Genomic DNA, 13698 nt, shown 5'->3' on the forward strand with positions numbered 1-13698 from the left:
TTCATTTTGGAATAAGGTGCTGTGGACTGATGAAACTAAAATTGAGTTATTTGGGCATAACAAGGGCGTTATAAATGGAGGAAAAAGAAAACAGCATTCCAAGAAAAACACCTGCTACCTACAGTAAAATATGGTGGTGGTTCCATCATGCTGTGGGCTGTGTGGCCAGTGCAGGGACTGGGAATCTTGTCAAAGTTGAGGGACGCATGGATTCCACTCAGTATCAGCAGATTCTGGAGACCAATGTCCAGGAATCAGTGACAAAGCTGAAGCTGCGCCGGGGCTGGATCTTTCAACAAGACAACGACCCGAAACACTGCTCAAAATCCAAGGCATTCATACAGAGGAACAAGTACAACGTTCTGGAATGGCCATCTCAGTCCCCAGACCTGAATATATTAAAATCTGTGGTGTGAGTTAAAGAGAGCTGTCCATGCTCAGAAGCCATCAAACCTGAATGAACTAGAGATGTTTTGTAAAGAGGAATGGTCCAAAATACCTTCAACCACAATCCAGACTCTCATTGGAACCTACAGGAAGCGTTTAGAGGCTGTAATTTCTGCAAAAGGCAGATCTACTAAATATTGATTTCATTTCTTTTTTGTGGTGCCCAAATTTATGCACCTGCCTGATTTTGTTTGAACAATTATTGCACACTTTCTGTAAATCCAATAAAATTCATTTCAGTTCTCAAATATCACTGTGTGTGTCTCCTATATGATATATTTAACTGACATTTTTTATCGTAACAACCAACGATTTATACAGGAAAATAATGACTATTAACAAGGTTGCCCATACTTTTGCATCCCACTGTAAATGGTGTCATGATTTGTTAACAAACATAAGCAGTGAAACAATTAGGTAAAATCTAATAATTTATAATAAAGAATAAATGAAAAAATATCTCAAACAACTTTAAATGATGAAGAGCTGAAATTAAATGATGAAGAGCTGGCATTTAACTGAAGGGGCTTAAAGGAAATTGAATTTAATGAAAATGTATACACAAAATGCAATTAGTACTAATGTAACTTGGCAGATGCTTAAACCAACTTGTTTTTTAAAAGTATGAAGCTGTCATTACCATCTTGCTTAGCTACTGATGTCTCCTTTGCAGTTGTTGTTGATAATGCCTCTTTCCGATTTTTCTTTTTATCACCGCCAACATGATCATCTCCTAGATCTATAACCAGCTCCCTGTCAGAGTCTGTATCAACATCCAAATGAACAGAAGGAGGTGTTCCATCTTTTGCTTTTTGCTTCTCCCTTGTGGAATGCTGTATTCCCACTGAATCCTTTTCTAGCTCTGTACTTGATTTTTCTTTAGTTAAGAGTTCTGCTTTTTTCTCTGATGCTCCACTGTCCCCACTGATCTCTTTCTTGACATCTGTTTGGGAAGATGGTTTGGGTTTCTTCTTTACATCTCGCTCGTTTTTGTCTTTTTCTTCTCCATCATGCTGGCCATTTTTTATTTTCTGATCTTCATCACTCACATATTCACTATCACTGGATTCAGATTTTTCTGAATCTTCAGAGTCACTGTGCTCAACACCTACATCATCAGAGATTTCATGTATTCCTACAGGAAGAAAATTAAAATCCAAGAATCACATATAAAAATAATTTAGCACTATAATTAATTTATTGTTTCCCCATGTAACAGAATTAATTTTTAAATATAACATACAATATTTATCACTTCTTACCTAGCTGTGCTTTACAGCTTTCTATAGTTTTGTCCAGGTTTAGTTGAAATCGGCTACGCATTTTTGGAGATGTCAGGACAACAGGTGTAGATTGTTGCTGAACAGATTCACTCAATTCTTTCAGGTCCATTTCAGCTTTGCTGCGATCTAACAATTGTTTTAGAAAGATTAATTTAAACAGTCAAATGAAATAATTCTGATTGCCTTTTCAAGTCATTGATTAATCACAGCTTTTAAAAGCTGTAACTGAAAATTTTTAAAAGACAATTTTAAATGAACACTCTACTCAAAAAATATATATTTTTTATATATTTTTTATATGTTACATACCCCATATTAGTTTGTAGTGATGGTTGAGAAAACATTTTAATTTCATGCAGAACAGATATTATATAATAGAAGCCAATACTGCCCAATGCTGTACAGCAGCAAACGATGTGCAAAACACCCATTGAAAAAAAAAAATCACTTTACTTATGTCACATAATCCTCGTGTTAGTTATCCAGCTGTATGCACAAAACACATGTGTACTTCCTAATATTATGTTAATAATTAATAATTAATTATAATCAAAGCATTTCATAAATAGGAAACTAACGTGCACTAGAGTCAATTTTTGAATTAAAGACACACCTCTTCCACTCATTCACTGGTCAAGAGTCCTGTCTTCAGTACAAAAAAATCAATCCCTTGAGGCTTTAGTTTCCTGTCTATGATGTGTGCTGATTATTCTGGAAGTATATATTTAACATGATTTCAGAAAAAAAAAATCACGTTTTGAGCATACGACTGGATAACTAAACAAGTAGATAATACAGCATGAGTTAACATGTGACTCTTTTTTCCATGGAGATTTTTCACATCATTTGCAATTGCACAGCAAAATAACATATAACAAACATAATTTTTGGGTGGAGTACTCCTTTAAAACTAATACCAATATTTCACAAAATAAATAGTATAACAGAACAATTCATCACAAAAAACTCATATTAAAGTAAACTGTTGCCTTCTCTATTGACACACTAAAGTGCAGCAAGATTAGTTAAAGCAAGTCTAAATCAAATTAATATCTTCCCCTTTTATTGTTCTTCCAAGTGTAGTTTACCTGTGTCATACATGTGCACATGGGAGACAGTTTAAGGCAGGGGAAGGCAACGTCGGTCCTGGAGGTCCACAGTGGCTACAGGTTTCTATTCCAACTCAGTTTGTTAATGAGAAGTCAGTTATTGGTAATTCAGTGTTTTTATTGGCTCCTTATTAGCAATAAGTTGCAAATGACAAAGGAACCAGCAGTTCTTCATCTAACTTGTTTCCATTTATAACTATGTGGATTCATCATGCACTATCTGGTTTAATAAAACACTTAAGGGAAAAATGTGACAGACTGACAAATTATTCGATTTAGGCTTCAAACCATTTGGATGATTTCATCAGAAAGGAAAAAAAAATCTACAATGTAAGAAAAATCACATTGCAGACGAACATGCCATTAAATTAGATAAGGTCTGAGATTGTCAATCATTGATTTCAAATTAAGTAAATGGGTTAGAATGAAAACCTGCAGCCACTGTGGCTATCCACTCCAGGACTGACAATTCCTACCCCTAGTCTAAGGCAACGAATAATTATGTTTCTTTGCTGGTCCAGGGATTAGCACTGTACTCTAAACCTTTCTCCTTTTTTCCTCTGCAGACCAACAAAAGACCCTTGCCTCTCAGAGACATCACTTCCACTTACAGCCCCTCTAGACCCACCTCTTACTGTCACCCAACATATAATGGCCATGTTTTTCATTTGTACTTCAATTCTGTTTAGGACTCACTTCTGTAAAGACCTCTTGCATTTAACCTAACTGCAAAGTATATGGGGTGGCTACCCCAAAATGTTTTGCTCTGTTTGTCTTGTTTGATTACTCAGGTATATAATTAATATCATACATTTCCAATTATGTAATTCCGAAACAAATTTGAGCATCCTTTCTCAATATTAATTAGTCAGAAGCAGACAGTAACTTCTTAGGGTTAACTAATACTGTAGCTTACTAGCCAGAATTGGCTACAGATTTTTTTGTTTCAAATTATGAGTCCTCTCTTCATTAAATACAAGTTTATTTTCTGGTGTCGATACTGTGCTACACATGTGGATATGGTGACCCACTAAATTTATGATAATAATTTCACTACAAATTCCCTTAGTTTTAATTAGCTGCTTTTTTTGTTTTCAGTTGTTCCAATATGGACAATTTTCTCAGGCTGCACTGGCTTATAACATAAGGGATTCAGATATAATAAACCAACACTTTTTTTTTAAGCACATGTACAGCATTTAACAGAGACTGGAGGAGTTAAAAACATTATCTGTGTATTCATGAAAAGCAAAATGAATCTGAGATAAAACCAGCACATGAAGCAACAATAGACATCTCATCACTTTTACACTATTCTTTTTGCAGTAATAACGAAATGTCTTTTCTATGCATTTTTTTTTGTGCTTATGTTTTAAGCAGCATCTGTTTAATTTACTGAAGGAAGAAAGCTCTCTCAGACAAACATGTTGAACATGAAATAATTTTTTTTTTAATTTATGGTGAATATGCTTTTTTAATAGAACAATTAAGTGCCACTGATAAAGTTAATAAGTTAAACAGAAATGCATAGTCTCATGCTTTCATCTTGTTTGGGACTGGTTTTACTTAGCAATAAAATGTGTATACATTACAGAGACTGTAACTCTTCTGATATTTTATTTTGTTTGCTCCCTATCCACTGAAATGTGGGAAATGATGTAGCAGTCAATCATGGCTGCAGATTACTTTGCCATCTGCTACGATGCTTCATAGGTTGCACAAATAAACCTGTTTGTTGATCAGTCTTTGAATTTGTGGAATTAATCTTTCTAACTGGTCAATATTATATTTAGACTTTGGAAAACTATTTGGTAGCTACAGTATTTCCATCAGAATGTTTATAGTACAGATCAATTTAACAACAGAAAAAGTTCTACTCTTACATACCCAGTCTCGTTTTTTTTTGCCTAAAAGTGGGTTAAAAAAGGCTAATTAGAGTCAGGTTGTTAAATGTTTAACTGCAATTCTACCTTTCTCTATGAGAAGTTCTGTATTTGATCTGTATGCATAAATGTTGCTTTTTTCCATATTATTTTAATGAATCTTTAAGGATAATTTTAAAATGACTTTATAGTCGTCACTTAAACTGTGAATCCCACAATAAAAGGAATAATACAACTAAAACAAATCAAGACAGACAATATGGCAAAGAATATTTAACTGCTATAGTAAATATGCCAAATAATAATGTTTCCGACCTACCCAAATTAAGGTTAAGAATGCTTCCTGTTGTAACAGCCCTTTCTTGTTTGGCTGCCACAGGCGTGGAAGGCTGTGGAGAGAAGGGTTTAGGACTTCCAGTGACACTGCCAGCATGTCCAGTTTTTGAAGATACAGGAGATGCTGAAAACAGATGCATTGTCACAAAAGACAACATTAAACATTACTAACACAAAAAGTGAATGTGGGCATTACAAAATTGTGATTTGCACTCTTCTGTAACTGAATCCACCTCTAACTGAATTCATCAACCTGAAGTGCAGTGTTTAATTGCTATGCTTTTTTATGTGAATTATATCATTAAAATGTGTGATTGTTTAGCTAATGACATGATACTGTTTGCTTCTTCGTTTTTTTCCAAAGACTAAAATAGTTCTGGCTGCTTTACCTACATAATTCCAATGTAATTCCAAAAAAGAGTTGGAGACCTTTTTTGGTATGGCCAAAGGCTAGCTTCATGGTCACCTTTGCACAAGTTTAGATGTTACATAATGATAAAGTAGTCCTAATCTGGGCAATATTTAATTTACAATTTTATTGAGCTCAGCTTTGTTACTTACAGAACCACTCTAACTCATCTTATATCAACACACTTCAGACTGCTTTTTCAGATAAAGCAGGCAAAAAAAAAACCCTAAAAGTCTCAGTAACTGAACTGTCTACTTAAAAAAACAAGTGGAATTGGTATAAAATAGTAGCTTAAAGCAAGTCTTCAGCATTGGTAAAATCCCCTTTTTCTAATCATGGGCAGAAATTGACATTTAGGCCTTTGGGGGATATGCAGCAGATCCATCATATCATAAAATTTATTGCATTTTTTAGTCTCAACTATACTGCTTTATATTTTACACTGTCAAATATTTTAAGTTGCTCATAATTCACTTACATTAACAAATTTAAAACTTTGAAATTACAGAAAAGCAAACAAATACAAGTAACAATATTTAAATGAGAGAAAACTTTGCCTTATATATTTGTCTACAAATATTGTGACAAAAAAAACACTTTAGTTAATTGACTTGAAAGTTACAGCGTTTTCTGTTATTTATCTTCTATTGCACTATTAATTAAGGCAACCTAATTGTAGTAAGAAAAAATATATTTATACAATTGAGAACAAGTGAGTCTCTGTGATTTAATTCTACCGTGAATATGTATTTCCCCCATCACACATATTTTGGAAGTAGTCTAGAAATGTTCTTTTTATTGTTGTTTGATGGTGTTTATTCACCACTACATGTAAAACGTGACTATGTCTGTAAGGTTAAGGAATTCTATGTAGCTGCTAAATGGACTTTAATTCTCAAGTGGGGTTTTAGGTATGTTTTAACCCATAAAATCCACAAGTAGTCTCCAGTCCAGAGGCAAGCTTGGCAGGGAAAAATTATTATTCTAAATATTATTTAGTCCTTTACAAATTCTTTTTGCAGTATATTTTGTAGTCTCTGGGACACTCTGCCACACTCCATAATTAGTTCTGGGCAGCTATGCAAGATAGTCGCAATGAAGACAAACAAAGATAAAGTAAAATTCAGTATATCCATTTAGTTGTGGCAGGGTGTTTTTCTATATTATGTAGTTTAATTTTTTATGTGGATGGTATATGTTTTGAAATACTGTGAGTAGGATACCCTCAAATGACATTTCATCATGTACCTGGGGTTTGCTTAATGAAAATGTAATTGTTTTCCTGTTGTGAATAAAAACAGACCCTCTGTCTCTGTGGTTCTATGTTTTTAATTGCCCTACGCATTATTGAAAGGTCCCGAGAATGTAGACATTTTGAGTGGAAGATTAGCCACCTTCACACCGATTACATCCCTTACTGGTAGATGGCAATGTGAGATTTTGGAAAAACTGTATGCTAACTAATTGGCAGAAACACTCCAGAACAAAGAATATCCCTGGGCAAGTAACTTTGAATATCTTAGTCCATGCAGCTTCCGTCAGTTGAGAAACCATCCATGTCAACTGACAGGAAACGTAAGGAAAAAAAATCTCTTTTTTGATATTAAAAAAAGCAAAATATAAAAAATACATAACTCAGCAGACGTTGCTTTTAATAATATTGCTCCCATAAATTCTTTTTCCAGGAATACTCCTGAATATTTCTTGGCATTACAGGAAAGAATGGAAACACAAGTGCACTTTTTGGTATCAGAGGCAAAGCAATGAAGCATTACACTTTTCTAGGTGTTTAAGTTTAGTTTAATTTGTGTATTTGTTTAACATTACTTTTATCATTTATAAATTTTATTTGAAATTGTAATTTAAACATTAGATTGCCAGAAGGTATTTAGATTTAATCAAAGATGTTTTTCTACATCTAAGTCTTCTGGCAACCTGTCCACTGAAAATATGAACTTAAAGGCAATGAAGATACATATGTAAACACGTACACTAATAATATGCAAAAAACACCTAAAAAACACATTTTACTCTGAGACATTATTATCACATTCCTATGTAATAAACATTTTTTAGAAAGCTAAAAATAAAAATTCACAGCTTTTGATATACAGTGGGTCTGAAAAATCTACTACTGGTGATAAAAAAAGTATCCATTTATGCAGATCAACATAGCCACAATCTTTGGAATGTTAAAACTAGCTAGTGGATAGAAACCCATTTATGAAAACCTTTTATCTTGATATAGACTGCTAAATTCATCTGTGTGATTATGTCTCTAAAAAACATGGGGAGACCGTGCATTTTTCTTTAATCCTTGCCCTCTCTACAGATCAGCATAAATCATCTCAGAATGAGGTTTCTTTAAAATCAGGTCTTACATATATCTTATGGAAACAGTCACTTTATTATTCAATCTGGCATTTATTTCGCTCCTCAGAAAACCCATTTTACCTGCCAGGTGCAGTGAAACTATCACAAGAATTTGGTAATGGTTCCTAACATAGTCAGCACATAAGGTATTTTGGGATTTTCTAAATTTCCAAAAGTATTCTTACGCTCAACATTCAACAGACTGTCTAAATAACTTTTATTCTTCTTTCTAAGTTCAAGTCCAAATTAATATCTGAATTTACAGGTACATTTTTTTTATTAATATTTTCAACGTACTTAATTGTATCACTCAGACTCTAGATACATTTTATCTAAAGGTCTTGAAAAGTAAAAAAATACCAAATTCATTAAATTGATACACTACTTACGTATTTTAAGATTAACTTATATGACTGTTTTGTGTGTTTTCAGGAAAACAAAACTCCTCCAAGAGTTTCCAGGTCTGGGAGTGTCATCATCCCTTTAGAATAAACTTTCAACTTATAAATTCAGTTAATTCTTATTTGCATTCTGCATATAATGTACTCATGGCATAACTGGACATTAATATACCCTTTTTTATATACCCACATACTGTAACAAAATCTGAGAATGTACTTTATAAGTTTGACAGGTAATATTTTTAACAAAAACTCTGTGCACTCTCCAAATTGTCTAAAAAATGCAAAAACATGCAATTTTTAAAACCTCTACAAAGGTTCTTATACCTGTGCTGCGATCAGTGAAATCCATTGACTCCTCCCCAGCACTATAATGGCTTCCAGGAGCTTTGACACCTTTTTCTGGGGCATCTTGCTCTATATCAGACCCCGTGTGCACTGAAGAATTTGTGCTCATAGGTGACCTAGGCATATCGGTCAAGGAAATTCTCCTTCCTGTACTGCTGGGAAGCATGGGCTTGCTGCTTAGAATTTTGGGAGAAGCCGTCATGTCAAAATTAAGCTTGATTTTTTCCTGTTTTTCTGGCTTTATGATACCCGCAGATGGGTTATTTGGATCCACCAGCATTTGAAACTGGTTGTTGGGAGTGTATGGAGTCCTAAAAGGTGCATAATTAAAAACTCCAAATTTTTTTCTAATATTCTCCACGTAAATCTCCATCTCTTGCATGGCACTATTAAAGATACTTTTTGTCTTTTTCACAGAAAAAGGGATTTCTTTAGACATGAGGTAGCAGTTATTTATAGGAACCCATGCCCTAAAGGGAAAAAAGAAGGACATGTCAGTTTGTTTAAAGAGAATAAAAAAATTATATTGTAGTTATGAATATAATAAATGGTTAAGGCCATTTGTTCAAAAATTTGGGATGACAAATGGCACATGAATGAAATGTATCCATCCACCCATTTTCTGACACTACTTAATGTAAGTTCAGGGTTGTGGGGAGAGAGAGCCTACCCTTAATATTTATCAAACAGTAATTTTATTTATAATTGATTTTATAAAATCGTTTCAGTAATAAAAAATTGTAAAAACACTGCTTGCTAAATTTTAGGTAGTGAAATAGCGAAAATTAAATACATTTTGGCTGTAAGGCTCTTTTATTAGAAGAAAAAATATAAAAAAAAACCCTGAACTAAAGTTAACTTTAAAATAAATATTTACAAAAAATATAACACTGTAAACTGAAATTCCATGTACAGTATGTGGATGACAATATAAATGCTGTCACCCTCTTAATGGGTTAATGGGTGATTATGTCTTCGGTTAAGTGCCTTTCTCTACCTCTGGAATGACTGTCCAGCTAAGAATGGATCTTATTAAAAATCACATCTAAAATAATATTTATTTAGAATGGCACTATGTGATTTAAAACACATTGCGTCTTTGTCATCTGTTTAAAAAAAAAAACAAAACTGTTTTTGCTTTTAGAATTATTTTACCAAAAGAAGCATGTTATAAAATAAATGCATCAATATTACATTTATTTCTGGCACTGAATATAGTATATTTATAAGCAAATTGCACAACACATTACCTATCATGTTGCCCAAAAAATCGGGCATCAACCTGTCCATCTTTGTCTCTTAAAGCTTTGGCAGGCCAAAATGGAAAGCCTTTCAGTTTTGCCCATACTAGAGGATGTGGGTTGCTCTAAAAAAGAGGAAACGTTTTAAATAAGCATATCTAGTCTACTTTAATAAATCAAGTGTTTATATGAACTTAAGTCACTAAATCTATGTTTCTGGTCTCAAGCAATAGATGAAAGGAACACTGAAATATGTTAAGAAAAATCAATGAGATGTGTTAAAAAAATGAAACTCTGGCTTAGGAAAATTAAACTTATGATGTCTAGTCTACACCTAATTAGGGACCTTAAGATGCTGATGGTATTACAAGAAGCTTATAGATTTAGATATATTATTAGGAGCTTCTCTCATGAAGCAGCAAATTATGCTGTGAGAACTTTATTTAGTTACTGCTAAGTTTAAGTTAAAATTTTCTTTATACTTGGGAACCAACTTACGCACGGTTCACAAAACCAGTTTTCTCTTTTCTGGCAAGCTGAAAGATAGCATTCTGGACAAACTTCAATTTCATTCATCTGCAAAGAGTAAAAGAATGAATTAATGTTGCTCTCAGTGCTTCATTATCTCCAGTCATAAAAAAGGAAGTGATTAATATTACTTTTGCTAAGAAAAAAATGTAACATAAAAGAAAAAGCTTGCTTAAAAGAGTAACTATAAAAATAATCTATGCAAACAAATGCCCCAAAATAATGATGGCAGTACAAAGATGCTATATATGCACATCTATAAGAAACCAGGGTATCTAGAGAAAACCCCTTGTCATGCACATGACGTCACTTCAAATGCCGGTCCTGGGACCGATAACCTCACTTCCTCTACCCGACTTTAAAACTGCCATTTTGTCTTTCCTAATTCAGTTCTGTCTTAGACTCAGCTCTGAAAAAATTTCACTGCTTTGTTTTTTGAACCAAACTTCCATTAAATGGGGTAGCTACCCCAAACCTTTTTGTGGCGTTTGTCCTTCATTTGACACCATGTGGACACTTGAAGAATAGTCAAACTTTACACATTCACTGGGAAAGCAGCTGAACTCATATCAATAAATCCAACAGACAGCAAATTTAATCATAGTGCCACTGTGTTGCCCAAAAAAAGTTTAATAGCCATAAAAATATATTATCAAAATATACAAATACTATACAGATATCCATCCATCCATTATCTAACCCACTATTTCCTAACTACAGGGTCACGGGGGTCTGCTGGAGCCAATCCCAGCCAACAGAGGGCGCAAGGCAAGAAACAAATTCTGGGCAGGTGCCAGCCCACCATAGCCGTACAGATATAATTTGTTTAAATAATGTTACTATTTATATGAAGACACTGACAAAAGAATGTCAAATTTTATATAACTATAGTGACAAAGTCTAGTCTATTAAGCAGAATAATCTACTAACAATATATTTACTTGTGGGGCACTTGTGTGGCATTTATGTAACAATTAAAAAAATGCTGTTCTAAAATCTTACCTCGTGTTCACATATTTTCACAATAACCTTAGCGGTTTGTGTCAGCTTGTGATTACCTACAATAAAAGAAACATCCTAAATTACATCTGCCTAACAATCACTTTGTATACATACACACAAGTACACAGACATAAAACATAATTCTGAAATCCACTGGCAATGAGTTCATCTGCAGTCCATGAAATAACAGGAAAAAGTAGCACTCCATACTTGCCTCCATTGTAAATAATACAGTTGTGCAAGATCCATTTGACATCAGCAAGGAAAGCCTCTGTGCAACCATACATTTTCTTTTTAATGTTCTGAAAATTTTCAGGAAGAAAAAGCAATTAATCCTGGTAGATATTCACTCATTACACAATATTTTTATAAATTAGCTCAGCCTAATGAATTTTATTCAAATTGAACAAATTGTTTTGCATTATTTTGAATATATAATGAAAATACTGTATATTACACACACCTTTTCCAAAGTGCAGAGGTCCATGGGATGGAATATATATTCGGCATAGTCTGGATGTTGTTCAAGGGAAACAGGCTTTTGGAATGGCTCAGTCTGTAGTAAAGAAAAAAAGAACATATAAATAAATTACCATACAATGCCATTCTCAAACCTGCTTAATCCAATTTAGCGACGTGAGAGGTTGAAGCCTATTCCAGAACTATTAGGCATAAGGCAAAAAATAGTCCTTGATACAACAGTCCATTGCATAGTAATACATTAAATGAAATAAAAACATAAAGGTACCGAATAGTTAATGTAGAAGATTCTACGACAGTCATAATTAAAGAAATTGATTGGGCATTTTTTGAATAACTGAAGTATATAAGGTTGGAAGTGATGCACAAGACATATGGTTTAATTTTGCATTCTCTTTATTCATGTGAGTCTGCAACTTGCATTTTACAAAACTGCTTTCTTATACAACTACTGCCTTATAAGTCTATATTCATAAATCAACCCCTATTACCACAATCCTGCAAAAACATGAAATAGAAGCAAAGAGCAAAGCACACACACATTGCACTCCATTATACACAGCTGCAGCCCAATAAATCAGAAAAGTCACCAACAGACATGATACTGTATTACTTTGGAATGTGGAAGAAAACAAAATACCTAGAAACAATCCATGCAGCCACAAGAAGCACATGCAAACTCTAAACGAATAGTGATAGGCCTGGGATTTAATCTCAACATCACAAACAAGTACACTACCCTGTCATCATGACAAACATATTTATTTATTCATGTCTTTTGTTCTGCTTTCAGTGTGAGAATAAATGCTGCACATTGGTGTATTAAGCTTACATCAACTGAATATACTGCAGCTATTCAATAATTACAACAACATTTTTCTGTGATAAGTGAACAATAAAAATAAATACTGTAAGTATGAATATGATCATGTTAAAATACAAGCATTTTTGTTATACCCCTAAAAGACTGAAGATACCACTTACTTCAGTGGGATATAAATTTTTAACTATGCAATATAGTTGAATAATATTTGTTTACAGAGTAAGCTGATAGGATATGTAGCCTGGACTATACATTGGTAACCACACTGATCATAATTAGCAGCAGTATGTATTTCCTTCAACTTTTCCTGTGATTAGGTGTTCAAATGAAAAGACACTGACCCAGGGCAGGTGTTTATATTGCAGCATTATAAAAAGGCTACTGTGGAACACTGCCTGAAGTATGAATCTCATAAACATTGAGTCTGTTCAAACTAGGCATTTAGATCCCAGGAATCATGAAGCACAACAGAAAACCATTTGGTCAACACATTTGTTAGGCATTAAAATTATTCTGGGTAATCAGGCACTTGCCAAATCATGCTGAAAATGTTCAGAAATCTGATGGTAGTACTTTTATCTTTATACTGTAGTTATGGTATTTCTCAGTGCTGAATGAAATGTGAATTACTTTTTTTTCTTTATATGCTACCACCAGTACAAAATACTGTTGTTTGAAAACACATTTTACTAAGTACACGTATATATCATGTAAAAAAAGAAAAAAAAAGCATATCGGGTTTAATTATTTACATGATAAAAATAGCCTTTAATGGATTATCCACAACATTTTAAGTCTGTTACAGTACACAGGTAAGGATAAAATCCGTTTGACTTATATAAAACAATTAAAGAAGAACAATTTTGTATTCAGATATCCTACCATGGTATTTGAAGATCAATTAAATAATTTCAGATTAACCCTTTGGGCCCCGACATCCTATTACTAGTAAATATAAATAATTGGCCTGTATGGGACTGATTTCATCATGCACCTTCTTGCCCCCTACAATTGTAGCTGTGCATAATTTCCTCC

The 13698-nt window shown here is 33.5% G+C and overlaps 1 protein-coding gene across 4 annotated transcripts in view; it reads right to left on the reverse strand.

Moving 5' to 3' along the window:
- Positions 1–13698, reverse strand: part of zmynd8 (zinc finger, MYND-type containing 8) — an 86445-nt gene that overhangs the window by 15497 nt on the left and 57250 nt on the right. For all 4 annotated transcript variants that reach the window (XM_039735985.1, XM_039735984.1, XM_039735986.1 and 1 more), the window contains 9 exons: positions 11824–11916; positions 11575–11662; positions 11361–11416; positions 10329–10406; positions 9840–9955; positions 8569–9059; positions 5042–5182; positions 1710–1856; positions 1088–1582 (listed from right to left, as the gene is read on the reverse strand). In XM_039735985.1, coding sequence (XP_039591919.1) covers positions 1088–1582; positions 1710–1856; positions 5042–5182; positions 8569–9059; positions 9840–9955; positions 10329–10406; positions 11361–11416; positions 11575–11662; positions 11824–11916 — 1705 coding nt within the window. The remainder of the gene's footprint in view (positions 1–1087; positions 1583–1709; positions 1857–5041; positions 5183–8568; positions 9060–9839; positions 9956–10328; positions 10407–11360; positions 11417–11574; positions 11663–11823; positions 11917–13698) is intronic.

Source organism: Polypterus senegalus, chromosome 14, assembly GCF_016835505.1.
Source record: "Polypterus senegalus isolate Bchr_013 chromosome 14, ASM1683550v1, whole genome shotgun sequence".
Classification (NCBI taxonomy): Eukaryota; Metazoa; Chordata; class Cladistia; order Polypteriformes; family Polypteridae; genus Polypterus; species Polypterus senegalus.